Below are 14,390 nucleotides of genomic sequence, written 5' to 3'. Positions count from 1 at the left end.
TTTACACCCCCCCCCCCCCCCCCCTCTTTTCCTTCTTTTGGCAATCTCATAACATTTTGAATTTGTGTTTTATACGTATCTATATATACAAATTATAGGGAGAGAAGATGGAATCGAAGAGTAAATTGGTGGTCATCGGGAGAGGTTCTGTTAATTTAGCAGAAATTGTTAACAAAATGGAGACTCAAATTGAATGGAAAATTCCTGTCAAGTTACAGAATGCCGGAATTGCAAGAGAAGTCTCCCTCACGGTAAGATATTTTTTCAACTTTAGGCTGACAAATTCATTCTGAAAGTAGAATGAATCCGACTTGCACATAGGACATGTTTCAACACAGATAAATGTATCCGTTTATCCTCTAAGAGCTTAATCTTTTTGACGGCTTAGTTCAAAAACAGTAGAGTAGATGCTGAAAATAAACCAAAAGCAGTGATGAAACAACATTCATGCTCCCAACCGGACCCTAAATATATCGAGAATCAAGATTATTGTATTGTTCTCTTATCATGTTACTCACAATTAATGAAATTGTACATAGTATAATTTTTTTGTCTAATTTATACATATATAAACTTTCAGGTGCTACTGAACTTTGATGAAATCATAGAATCTCGAGACTCAATGCCAATGAACAATAAATATGCACACAGTTTGAAGGAAAGAGAAAAGGGATTGAGCCAAGAAGAAGTGATTATCGATACATCAGAAAAGTCGGCCATTTTTGACAGAAAATCCACAGAAATTTTATTGGACTCAAATAAAAAGGTGGGGTGGTTTTCTTGGAAGAACAGGCAATTTAGTTTTAAAGGAGTCAAAACTAAAGAAGAGGCATTGATTAAGAAAACAGACAATAAAAATAGGACTGATGTTGATCCTCACGAATCCAATGATTCTTCTACCTTTGACTCGATCAACAATGATGCAGTACAGGTACATATTTTATATCATTGACTTTTATAGATGTTGATTTTGTGGAAGAAATTCTTATTATGGTGCATATTGTGTGGGACTATGTGGAGTTTAATTACGTTGTACAATGATTTCGGGTCGAGAAAGATTTAAAGGGTATTGGACATTATACACGTGTTATGTCCCTCTAATGTTCCTACATGGAGTTTTTAGGCGCCTGATTATGTGTAAGCAAAACTTTGTGTTATATCAGTCGTCATGAAGTGGTAAATGTCGAAAAAGAAGTTATAAACAACTATTATTTGTAATTAGTCCCGGATGTAATCTATTATATACATGTAGTAATACTTTGGGATTTGGTATGGTCCAACCATGTTTTATTAATATTTAAATGTTTATCTTGTCGATCGTATTGCAACTGATAATATATTTTTTAGTTCAGCTGATTATAAGAAAAGGTCTTGTCTGAATTTTTCAACAAAATGTCAGTTGACCAGAGGGTTAAATTATTCTTTGATTATAACTGAATTATATTGTGAATAGAGAAATTTTTACTATTACTAAAATATATTAGCTGTCTTGACATCATATGATATGTTACCGTAAGAAAACACGCCTGGGCAAATCTTTCATGCGCTAGAAAACTGTGGGTGACATGGAAAAGCTGAGCCCCGATGCTAGAAAATTTGGGTAATTCTGTTTGGACAAACAGTCCAATAGGGGGGCGCTGGACGAACAGGGTTCGTCCAGCATTGCCCAGAAAATTTTTCTAAATGCTTTTTATGTATCGGATTTCTGATTGTGTGGCATGTCTTATTTGGAATGGGACACATTTTCATGTAATCTCACAAACTTCTACTTTTGTTTACACTTTCAGACAATAAAAGCCACTGAATGTTCTTCAGAATCAGAACCACAATGTGAAGGAAAAACAAGAGATTCTTGGGAGGAAAAGGAAATAGTCAGTAGAGATGGCCAAACAAAGCTTAAAGCCAGTGTTTTCTTTGCTTCTTTCGACCAATGCAGCGATAAAGCTGCAGGCGAGAGTGCGTGCACAGCATTAGTTGCAGTGATCTCACACTGGCTTTGCTCGAACCCTAATGCCATGCCGAACATGTCAGAATTCGACAATCTCATAATGGAAGGATCATCAGAATGGCGAAAATTATGTGAGAACGAGGTCTATGTAAACGAATTCCCAGACCAGCATTTTGACCTTGAAACGATTCTAAAGGTTGACATTAGGCCTATGGCTATTTCATGCGAGAAATCTTTTGTGGGATTTTTCGGTGCTGAAATTTTCGAGTCACTGGAAGGAGTGATGTCTTTCGATGAAATATGGGACGAGATCAGCAGAAACAGTAATGAATATTGTGATCCGATAAGGGTATACATAATAAGTTGGAACGACCATTTCTTCGTGTTGAAGGTGGAGTCCAATGCTTATTACATAATAGACACTTTGGGGGAGAGGCTCTTCGAAGGGTGCAATCAAGCATATATACTTCGATTCGACTCTTCAGCTATGTTGCATCAAAAGACAGAAAATGAGGAGATAATTTGCAGTGGAAAAGAATGCTGCAGGGAATACATCAAAAGATTTCTTGCTGCGATACCACTCAAGGAACTTCGGGAGGAAGAAGAAAAGAAGGGAGTTTCGTATTTTTCGCTCCATAATCGGCTGCAGATAGAGTTCAACTTTAGCTACTCAACTCTGCCTTCTCGTTCGCGTTCATCATCATTAACATTATCAGCATTTTCTTCTCCGGCTACTTTCACATCCCCCAATTTTTCAAGTGAAGAATTTGATTGACAAATGTAAATTATGTAAATGTCTAGATTGAATATACAAAATTTTTAACAGTTTGTAGCCGTTAAAAGCTTTGTAGGACAAATCCAAGTATTTGGTTAAAGATATAACATAAATCAATAAACACAAGACCTAGTATTAGTAAACACGATTCAAATCTAAAAATTGATACAATGTACATTAAGATAGTGTTTGATGAAGCAAAGTTTTCCATGGAACTAGGAATTCCAATTCCAAGTTCCATTTTTTGCATGTTTGATACCATTATTTTTTAGGAAATAGGTTTTCTCCATTTTTCCAACCACGTAGACAATTTTCAACTTTTGTGGGAAAATGGGAATTGATTTTCCAGGCAATGTTGACGATTTTTTTTTTTGTTCTTTTTTATTTTTTTATTTTTTTTGGTTTGTAATGGAAACAAATTCTATCCCTAATTGTAAAAAAATATTTTCCTTTAATTGACAATTTTCTTGTAAAATAAAGTTAAACGAACACCAAAAGATAGATTGTTTTCTTTTTTTTTTTTTTTTTTGCAATGAAAACAAATTTTATCCCCAATATCAGTAAATTCTATACCTTTAATTGACAAATTTTATGTAAAATAAAGTCAAATGAATACCAAAAATTACTTTTATTTTAATATTTTTCACGTGGAAATTATGCCAATCAAACACAATAATTTACAATTTTCAGAAAAATAATTTTTAGGCAATTCAATTTCCTAGAATTCATTTTCTTTCCACCCAAATTCTATTTTTGCAATCAAACGGATCCTAAGTGAAGCATAACGAAGCGTGTAATTCAATAGATGCCACCTGCGATGGAGCTACAAGTTTATTGTATAATCTAGTACATTGAAACGCCCTTCTCATTTGAACATATAAAAACCGAAGTACTTCAGGTGCTTAGCTTAAGATGGGATCTGTTAAACATAGCGTCATAGACCCATAGATATTACGATCTATTCGACAATCTAATTATGTTACAAGTGTGACATAACTTATAGTAAGTGGTGTAAATCTCAATTGGACTGCCAAAAACGAGGCTCGTGACTATGTGAGCCTTGAGACGACCCCGTCGTGGCCTTAATTTAAGAAAAACCTTGCCTCTTTTCTTCTATTACATTTTTTTTTTTTTCCAAGTTCCTCAATAATGGGGTTAAAAAAGATGGGTTATTTTCGGGGAAAACCAAAAGGCCTCATGGACCTCTCCTGTCTCTGTCCGTGCATCCGGGCCAATCAGCCCGTTTTACACCACGCAGGCCATTTTAATCAATTGAAAACAGGAAAAGATGAAGTGTGACAAGAAAGATTTCCCTGTAACTCAAAATTGATCTTGTTCAGTTACCATCACACCAAATGGAATTGTCACTAGCAAAAGCACCACAAGCCAAAATTCCTTCCTTTTGTCTTCTGCTAAACGGACAAAATCTACTCAATGATGGCAAATTTCCCTTCTATGGGCATGCTCTTTCACGAGGACCCACTAAGAATTGTGCACAAAGACATTATAATTGCCCACTTCTTGCTCAAAAAGTCAAGTCTTCTATCTAGTCAAAGGATTAGACTAAAGGTCGTAAAAGTGCCTAAGTTACAACTTAGGTGCGATCGTGATGTGCCGAGGGCATGGGGCCGGCCCATCGCTAAAGTTGGGTCGTGCCCCAAGCTCTAGAGCCTTGTATAAGTATGTACTTTAATAAACACTAGGGAAAATTACCTAAAAACCTATAATTAAAGTCTAATTATCATAAATAAGGGAGGATTAGTTTAAAATTCAAATATTAGGTAATAATAACATTTTAATAATTTTAATTAATAAAAATTTAATTATACATAATATCCATATTTACCCACTCCTAAAATTCATCCCCAACCCATTTTCGATTTCTCCATCTTCTCTCTACCTCTTTATCCACCACATCCATCCATCGTCGCCCCACCTACCACCAAAATCGAGTCATCGTCACCACCACCCCGACGTAAGCAACATCTCTGTGACGATGCTATGCAAATATCGTGCAGTGGTAGCGAACCTCTCCTTTTTCGGTGTCGCTGCGAGCAACGGACTCACCCACCCATAGAGAAGAATTGCCACGAGCAGCGATGATTCGATGCGTACAACGACGCAACAGCAAGGCACAATTTCTATAGCGATTGCTCCCACGCGACACTGTGTCCGATACCTAGCGCATAGAGCTACACGAAGCGATCAAGTCATCGTCGCTACACAACAATGCTGATATTGATGTTTTTGTCTCTACTGCATAAATTGTGCTACTGTTGTTGTTGCTGCTAGGATTTGCTCCCTCGATAATCAGAGTTTTTGCTTATGTGTATACAACCTGCTTCTGTTGGTTCTACTTGTCTGTAATTCCTACTGCTATTGGTGTTGTTTCCTCATTCTACTTGTTTATCCTGAAGTGCTATTTGTTTTAAGGTAAAGAAAAATTTGTCCCCTTCTAATGAATACTGTCTGTTCTAGTTTAGCTTTAGTTTCTGAATCAATTGCCATTTCTTACCGTAGGAATCCTAGGTGAGTGGCAAAGTAAATTAATTACAAGTTTTTGTCTTTGTAGTGACAAAAATATCATTATGTAGTTCATAACTCTCTCTATATTATCTATTTTCTAGAGGTCTTATTCTTGTGATTTTGAGTCGAGCAAGAAATTTTTGTGTGCTATAGATAGTTTGTTTGTTTTGTTTTCCTTTTGGAATCACCAGTCTGTTTTGAATAGAAATCTCATATATTTTTGTCTTGGCATTTATGATCAGTTAATTTGATAATTTGTGATCGATAAATAACTCGTGTCATAAAATAGGGGGCCCTGGCCCAAGGCAAAAACCTCATGAAAAAAAAAGCTCAAAACTAGCCCCAATACCCACCAAATCCATTTAAAAAACCAGTTGTTTCCCTTAGAGTTAGAGGAAGTGGAGAAGATAGTACAGAAATTGAGAGGCGCTAAATTGTCATATTTTTTGTCGCCAAAAAAATCAGTGTGTGATATGTAGTTATTAGACTTCAATTGCCATACAAAAAATAGGCCAGAATTAATGGCTATTCTCGGCTATCTATAGCGGTGGCGAATGGCTGGTATTTCAAGAAATTTCTCCCAATTTATCAACATGTAATTGTAATTTTTTCTCCTAACTGTGCACTTTATACAGATGTTAAAGTGAAATAATTTTTATTTTTAATTTTCCCCTGATTTTATACTTATTTGTCAATTTGTTCTTTTTTTTTTTTAACAGATTTGTTAAAGAGTGTAAAGTTCACTAATAGATTATTATAAATAATATTTTGAGATAGATTCTTTTTATTTTAACTTAAAAATAACGATCATTTGATTTTAAGTAGTAAAATATTGATTGAAAACTGTCTCATTTATTTGTTTCAAAGTAGTAAAATCTCATTTATTTTACTACCTATTGGTTCATTTTGATCTAGTTATACAAATTGCAAGATAGGAAAGAGATTCTTTTTATTCTGCTGAATGAGGGTTTTTTTAATCTTTTTTTAATATTCTTATGTGTTGAAAATTTGTTGGTGAACAATTTTCTTCTTGTTTCCATTGCTTTAGAGAAACATATAATTTTTCCAAAAGAAGAAAAAAAAAATGGATGTTTTTGTGAAAGGATTTGTGTTTATTGCAAAGTCCAATCCCATGGAAGTGACAAAGCAGCTGTTAAAAAGATTTGTTCCTCGCAAGAATTCTTATGTTTCTACTCATCTACTAGTAATTTCAATAGTTATACTCAATCTCACGCAATATGTAGATCAACAACACTTTATGTTCTTTTTCTTTTTCTTTTTTATATTTGGATTTGTCTGTAGAACTTGACTTACAGTATCATTTCTAATCATTTTAAATATCATTTCTCTAATTTAAGAATTGTTATTTTTGTCAAAAAAAATTATGTTTAAGGGCCTCATATTATTAATCGCCTAGGGCCTCATAAATATCTGGGCTGGCCCTAGTCCTAAACACTTTGTGATTTGTGTGGTGAGTTTGGAGGCGGTGGGAATTTGTGTGTGGTGCATTTTGGAGGCAGTGATGATGGTTTGGAAGTGTTAGTGGTGATGAGGATGGTGGTGCTGTGGTGGAGGTGGGATGGAATAGATAAAACAAAAAGCAATGTGGAGGTTGTTTGGTGGTAGTAGGGTGAAATGGGTCAGATTAAAAGTATCTGTAACCAACTATTAAGTAATTGTAACTAATAAATAATAATATTTAACATAAAAAATGTGTAACACGTGACTAAATTTGAATTTGTGACCTACAATTTGTGTTTTCGTGACCTATATATAAGTTGTGATCAATTAAATTGATAAATTGTGGTTGAAAAATAATTTGTGACTGAAATAAGTTGTAGCATGTAAAAATTTGTGATTTGTGATTGGGAAATAAGTCATGACCAATTAATTTTGATAAATTGTGATCGATAAATAAATTGTGACCTATATATTTTGTGATTTCTGGTTATGACTTTTCTGTGATTGTGACTAATATGTAACTGCTACTCTAAATGATATAATATTGTGACATTAATTTTGACGTGTTGATTGTTGGTGATGTTTGGTAATATTTATAGTCATCGATTTGAGTTAAAGGTGGTAGTGGTGGTGCATTGGAGGTTATGGTGGTGATGACTGATGGTGGATTATGGTGTTGGTCTGTGGTGTATGCATATTTGTTTGTGGTGACACTGTTGTTGACCTATGTTTGACTTCACGTTTTGATCATAACAAACAAATTGCTTTTATCTCTGATAATTGTATTTGAGTGATTATAGCTAAAATTGAGGATGGAAAGATTGCTATCAAAAGACTTACAAAAAGATGCTCAATAAAAGTCAAGATAAAAGCCGAGTATGCACATCAAATCATTCAAAACAAGCACCAACAAGCCAAACATTTAAAATATCACACTTTTTGTATTCATAGGCAAAGGTAAAATACTTTAATACTAGGCAATGATTTGTGTCGACGAAAAGTGGTGGTAGTGTCAAGAGAGTGTTGACTTTCGAGTGTGCTTTTTCCGGCCAACCAGAATGCAGAGCTAGAGGTACTGAAAGCTCGGACAGGGCGAGGCACGCTCGAACATTGCCGAGTTTTGATGATGGCATTGTGAATTGCTCGATCATTGGTGCCTCAGATCTGTGTTTAGAACTGTGATTTGAAGTCAGAAAATCTGCCACTGAATAATAATGGAATTCTAAAGGTGTTAGATTATGTGGGGGTAATTTTGTTGTTAGTGGTGGTGTAGACTGTGATGGTTCTGTTACTGGTGGTGCATGTGGTCGTGTTAAGGTGGTGGTCGTTTAATTTTTTATGTTGTTGGGGGTGGTGGTTGTTGGTGTTTGCAGTGTTGGTGATTTTCTCATCAGTGGTGATTCTATTGTTGGTGATGTGGTAAGGTGGTGCATATTTGATATGGTGATGGTGGCGGCGGTTGTGATTGTTCCGTGGTTGGCTACGATAGTTCTGTGACCGATTGTGACTTGAGATTGACCTGGTCACAGACCGTCACACTGAATACAATTTTGTTCACAGTTAGTCAAACCAAAGACAAAGTCGGTCACATGCATCAGAGTGGTCATCGAAACAGTTTGCCGGAGGGGACGTCGGAGCGACCGCCAGAACAGTCATCGGGTCGGAGCCGATGGCCGTCTCCGGTAGAGAGGTGAAGAGAAGGTGGTGTAATGGGGTGATAGGATGGAGCGGGTGAGGTGGCATGGGTAGAAATAATTAATGTATATTATATTATATTTTTATATTTAATAAAATTATTTACCACCTGATTTTTGAAATATTTTAATGAGTTTGTTATTTATGAAATGTGATCTCTAAAGCTGAGAGTTATGTTAATATCCCTTAATTGATCGTAAATGCCAAGATAAAAATATATGAGATTTCCATTCAAAACAGACTGGCGATTCCAAAATGAAAACAAAACAAGGAAACTATCTACAGCACACAAATTTTTCTTGCTCGACTCAAAATCATGACAATAAGACCTCTAGAAAATAGATAATATTGAGAGAGTTTTGAACTATATAATGACATTTTCGTCACTGTAAAGACAAAAAACTTGTAATTAATTTACTTTGCCACTTGCCTAGGATTCCTACGGTAAGAAATGGCAATTGATTTAGGAACTAAAGCTAAACTAGAACAGGCAGTATTCATTAGAAGGGGACAAATTTTTCTTTACCTTAAAACAAATAACACTTCAGGATAAACAAGAGGAATGAGGAAGCAGCACCAATAGCAGTAGGAATTACACACAAGTAGAACCAACAGAAGCAGGCTGTACACACATAAGCAAAAACTCTGATCATCGAGGGAGCAAATCCTAGCAGCAACAACAACAGTAGCACAATTTATGCAGTAGAGACAGAAACATCAATATCAGCACCGTTGTGCAGCGACGATGACTCGATCACTTCGCGTCGCTTTATGCGTTAGGTAACGAACGGTGAGCACAGTGCCGCGTGGGAGAAGTCGCTACAGAAATTGTGCCTTGCTGCTACGTCGTTGCATGCATCGAATCATCATTGCTCGTGGCAATTCTTCTCTATGGGTGGGTGGGTCCGTTGCTCGCAGCGACACCGAAAAAGAAGAGGTTCACTACCACCGCACGATATTTGCATAGCATCGTCACAGAGGTGTTGCTTACGTCGGGGTGTGGTGACGATAACTCGATTTTGGTGGTAGGTGGGGCGAAGATGGATGGATATGGTGTGGTAGGTAAAGGGGTAGAGAGAAGATGGAGAAATCGAAAATGGGCTGGGGATGAATTTTAGGGGTGAGTGAATATGGATATTATGTATATTTAAATTTTTATTAATTAAAATTATTAAAATGTTACTACTACCTGATATTTGAATTTTAAACTAATCCTCCCTTATTTATGATAATTAGACTTTAATTGTAGGTTTTTAGGTAAATTTCCCATCAATTAATTTGATAATTTTGATCAATAAATAACTCGTGTCCTAAACAGGGGGCCCTAGCCCAAAGCAAAAGCCTCATGAAAAAAAGCTCAAAACCAGCCCCAATACCCACCAAATCCATTTAAAAACCAGTTGTTTTCCTTAGGGTTAGAGGAAGTGGAGAAGATAGTACAGAAATTGAGAGGCGCTAAATTGTCATATTTTTTGTCGCCAAAAAACCAGTGTGTGATATGTAGTTATTAGACATCAATTGCCGTACAAAAAATAGGCCAGAATTAATGGCTATTCTGGGCTATTTGTAGCGATGACGAATGGCTAGTATTTCAAGAAATTTCTCCCAATTTATCAACATGTAATTGTAATTTTTTCTCCTAACTGTGCACTTTATACAGATGTTAATGTGAAATAATTTTTATTTTTAATTTTCCCCTGATTTTATACTTATTTGTCAATTTGTTCCTTTTTTTAACAGATTTGTTAAAGAGTGTAAAGTTCACTAATAGGTTATTATAAATAATATTCTGAGGTAGATTCTTTTTATTTTAACTTAAAAATAACGATCATTTGATTTTAAGTAGTAAAATATTGATTGAAATCTGTCTCATTTATTTGTTTCAAAGTAGTAAAATCTCATTTATTTTACTACCTATTGGTTCTTTTTGATCTAGTTATACAAATTGCAAGATAGGAAAGAGATTCTTTTTATTCTGCTAAATGAGGGTTTTTTTATCCTTTTTTAATATTCTTATGTGTCGAAAATTTGTTGGTGACCAATTTTCATCTTGTTTCCATTGCTTTAGAGAAACAGATAATTTTTCCAAAAGAAGAAAAAAAAAGATGGATGTTTTTGTAAAAGGATTTGTGTTTATGGCAAAGTCCAATCTCATGGAAGTGACAAAGCAGCTGTTAAAAAGATTTGTGCCTCGCAAGAATTCTTATGTTTCTACTCATCTACTAGTAATTTCAATAGTTATACTCAATCTCACGCAATCTGCAGATCAACAACATTTTATGTTCATTTTTTTTTATATTTGGATTTGTCTGTAGAACTTGACTTACAGTATCATTTCTAAGCATTTTAAATATCATTTCTGTAATTTAAGCATTGCTATTTTTGTTAAAATCAATAAAACAAATAAATTATGACCAATAACTAATGTGATAAAACAAAAAAAAAAGTGTGATTTGTTACTAAATTTATAATTGTAACCTACAATTTTCATCTTCGTGATCGATAAATAAGTTGTGATCAACGATTTGATCATTACTGAACGTTAATTAAGTGGTGACATATAAAATTTGTGATTTGTGATCGAGAAATAAATCGTGATAAACTAATTTAATAAATTGTGATCGAGAAATAATTTGTGACAATTTAATTTGATAGTTTTTTATCGTAAAATAAATTGTGACATATAAAACTTGTGATTTGTGATCGAAAAATAAGTCGTGACCAATTAATTTTGATAAATTGTGATCGATAAATAAATTGTGACCTATATATTTTGTGATTTCTGGTTATGACTTTTTTGTGATTGTGACTAATATGTAGCTGCTACTATAAATGCTATAATATTGTGACATTAATTTTGACGTGTTGATTGTTGGTGATGTTTGGTAATATTTAAGGTGAAGGTAGTATTTATAGTCATCGATTTGAGTTAAAGGTGGTAGTGGTGGTGCATTGGAGGTTATGTTGGTGATGATTGATGGTGGATTATGGTGTTGGTCTGTGGTGTATGCATATTTGTTTGTGGTGACACTGTTGTTGACCTATGGTTGACTTCACGTTTTGATCATAACAAACAAATTGCTTTTATCTCTGATAATTGTATTTGAGTAATTATACCTAAAATTGAGGATGGAAAGATTGCTATCAAAAGACTTACAAAAAGATGCTCAATAAAAGTCAAAACAAGCACTTCAACAAGCCAAACATTTAAAATATCACACTTTTTGTATTCATAGGCAAAGGTAAAATATTTTAATACTAGGCAATGATTTGTGAAAAGCTCAAAATTGATTTTATGAACAAGAAAAATCATTTTACAAAAATTTTTGCATAAAAAAATCATTTTTCAAAGGTAAAGATCCCAATGTTATATTTAAGGAGCGTCAATTACCTTGAAAAATCGCTTAAAAATATCCTTTAGAAGATTATTTTTTTTTAAAACAACAAAAGAGGGAAAATTGTGGAAAATCTGCCGTGCTAGATGGTTTGGTAAGACTGGAGGACGTCCGATAGACCCCAACGATCAAAAAATATAACCGTTATGAATTCTGACTTTCAACGACTACTACACTGTCTGTACTGCTTGGTACTTTGGCTGATGTCCGATTAGACAGACCATTTCAATGCTATAAATACCAGATCCGTTTGCATTCATTGATAGAATTCCAGAGCATTAAAGTGAGATTCTTTTGGGCTAAAATATTTGATCTTTACTTATTTTTATCAATCAATTACTTTCGAAAAACTCTTCGTTGATTTTACTTTTGAAAATCATTTCATTCACCAACGTTTTTCAAAATCAACACTTGAGCTTTATTCATTACTATTTATTAAAGCGTTAAGTCCGCTTCTCTTGTTGTACTCAACTTTAAATATATCATTTATTGCGAGAAAAATGTCAATTTGTAAACTTTTTTATTCTAAAAACTTGTAGGTTGTGTTAAGATCCAGTAACATTTTACGTTGTAAAATGATCTGTGCTCATTGTTTGTAAGTCACTGGAAACATTGTAAAAGGTTATATTGCACCATAAGTCAATCAAATTTAGTGAAAAAGCTTTGCACGTGCCGCAGAGCTTGGTAATGGAGGACGTAAATCATTGCATTGGATCGAACCTCCACAATTAAATCTATTGCATTCTCTTTCTCCCTTCTATTTAGCCTTTTATATTGTACTCATTAATTTTCCCTATTTAATTTGCTTGTTTATTTTATTATTGCATTTGTTAGTACATTGTTTTTAGACTTGAATTAATTTTTGAAAAAGATTTAAAAACCAATTCACCCTCATATTAATTAGCTATGCTTGGGCTTTCAAGTGTGTGACCAAGTATGTGTTTATTGTGACTGATTGTGACCAATTTTTTTATTAATTTTGCCCGATTGTGACTTGATCACATACCATCATAGTTAAAATTGACATGATCACATACAGTCACATTGAAGACAAACTTAGTCACAGTTATTCACACCGAATGTAAATTTGATAATAGTTAGTCGAAGATAATACATGTAAGTGACTTGGTTGCGTACGGTCCCGGAAAGTCTCACTAAAGACAAATTTAATTACAGTTAGTTACAGATAACACAAGTTAGTGACTTGGTTACATATGGTCACAAATTAAATAGTCACAAACAATCACACTGAAAATAAATTTGGTCACGGTTTGTTACATATAACATAGGTCTAGGTGATCCCATGGAGATGGTTTAGAGGTGGGTGTGGATGGAGGTGGTTCCGGGGAGGGTGTAATTTCCATAAAAGATTTTTAATTTTTTAAAATTTTTTACAAGTTGGAGTGAGGTGGGTGGGGTGTGGTCTCGATGTAGGGTATAATCTCAAAAAAACTTTCAATTTTTGAAAAAAAATTTACAGGGTGGCGTGGGTGGGGTCGTGAGGTGGGGATGAGTGGAGGTGGTTTTGCTATGGGGTGTAGTCTTATAAAAGATTTTTAATTTTTGGAAATTTTTTATAGGTTAGGGTGGGGTAGCGTAGGGACGGGGGGAAATGGGATGGTGTAGGGTATGGTTCTAGGATGGGGTGTAATATCGAAAAAAGCTTTCAATTTCTGAAATTTTTTTATAGGGCGGGGAAGGTGGGGTTCGTAGGGAGACGTGGGTGGGTATTGGGCGTTGGGATATTATTAATTTGGTAGGGGTGGGTGGGGATAATTAATTCTAATTAATTGTATACTATATATATTATTAATTAGATAATTAATTGATATATTATTAATTTGGTGGGAGTGGTGGGGATAATTAATTCTAATTAATTGTATATTAAATATATTATTAATTAAAATCAATATTTGGAATTTTGAATACTTAGACAAATTTGTCAATTTTAAAATGTAATTTTTATATGTAGAAGTTATGTATTGTTCCTGTATAAGAATGTAGGCCCGACACATCCTAGTGTCTGTCATGGCGGGCTAGATACATAAAGAAAGGGACTCGTGCTATAAAAATTGTTATAAATAGTTTTGAAGCAGTGTCAAAAATGTACTAGTTCACAGTGACATCGTGTCACCCACGTTTTCATAGAAGCAGGTCTTGTCAAGCTCAATAAATAATTCAAAAATGGGATTGAAACATAATCATTTTCTGAAAAAAAAAAAATCCTTGGCTTGATCCATTTGACAGCCCTATTGTTTAATCGACTTTCAACTGAAACAAATCGGTAGAGTTTCGGATATGATCTCTTTCCGCAGATAGTTTGACGAAAACTAAGAATTTCACAAGCATTTGCCACTACTCAAAAACGAAAATTAGAGGAGTAAACCTTATCCAGTGTGCAGGCAAGCTCTTGATCCCTGGTCTGTTGGGGCACATCTCGCAATTTACCTCTCTCACGATACTCCAGAAGCGAAGCGGTGGGGCCCTCAAAGTTGGGATTCAACCTTTTTTTGATAATTAGTCAAAACTCTAAAGTAATGACAAATTTTAACTTTTTTCTTTCCTCAGAGCTGCCCCACCTATTCTAGTT

The 14,390-nt window shown here is 34.5% G+C and overlaps 1 protein-coding gene across 1 annotated transcript in view; it reads left to right on the top strand.

Moving 5' to 3' along the window:
• Window positions 1-2,773, top strand: part of LOC111389586 — a 15,298-nt gene extending 12,525 nt beyond the window's left edge. Inside the window, exons 2-4 of the mRNA XM_023014512.1 lie at window positions 99-251; window positions 581-931; window positions 1,788-2,773. Of these exons, the coding sequence (XP_022870280.1) occupies window positions 99-251; window positions 581-931; window positions 1,788-2,723 (1,440 nt within the window). The 3' untranslated portion in view covers window positions 2,724-2,773. The remainder of the gene's footprint in view (window positions 1-98; window positions 252-580; window positions 932-1,787) is intronic.
• Window positions 2,774-14,390: the final 11,617 nt, after the last annotated feature.

The sequence above is a fragment of the Olea europaea genome, unplaced genomic scaffold (assembly GCF_002742605.1).
Source record: "Olea europaea var. sylvestris unplaced genomic scaffold, O_europaea_v1 scaffold601, whole genome shotgun sequence".
NCBI classification, from domain to species: domain Eukaryota; kingdom Viridiplantae; phylum Streptophyta; class Magnoliopsida; order Lamiales; family Oleaceae; genus Olea; species Olea europaea.
This window is presented reverse-complemented; position numbering and strand designations above follow the sequence as displayed.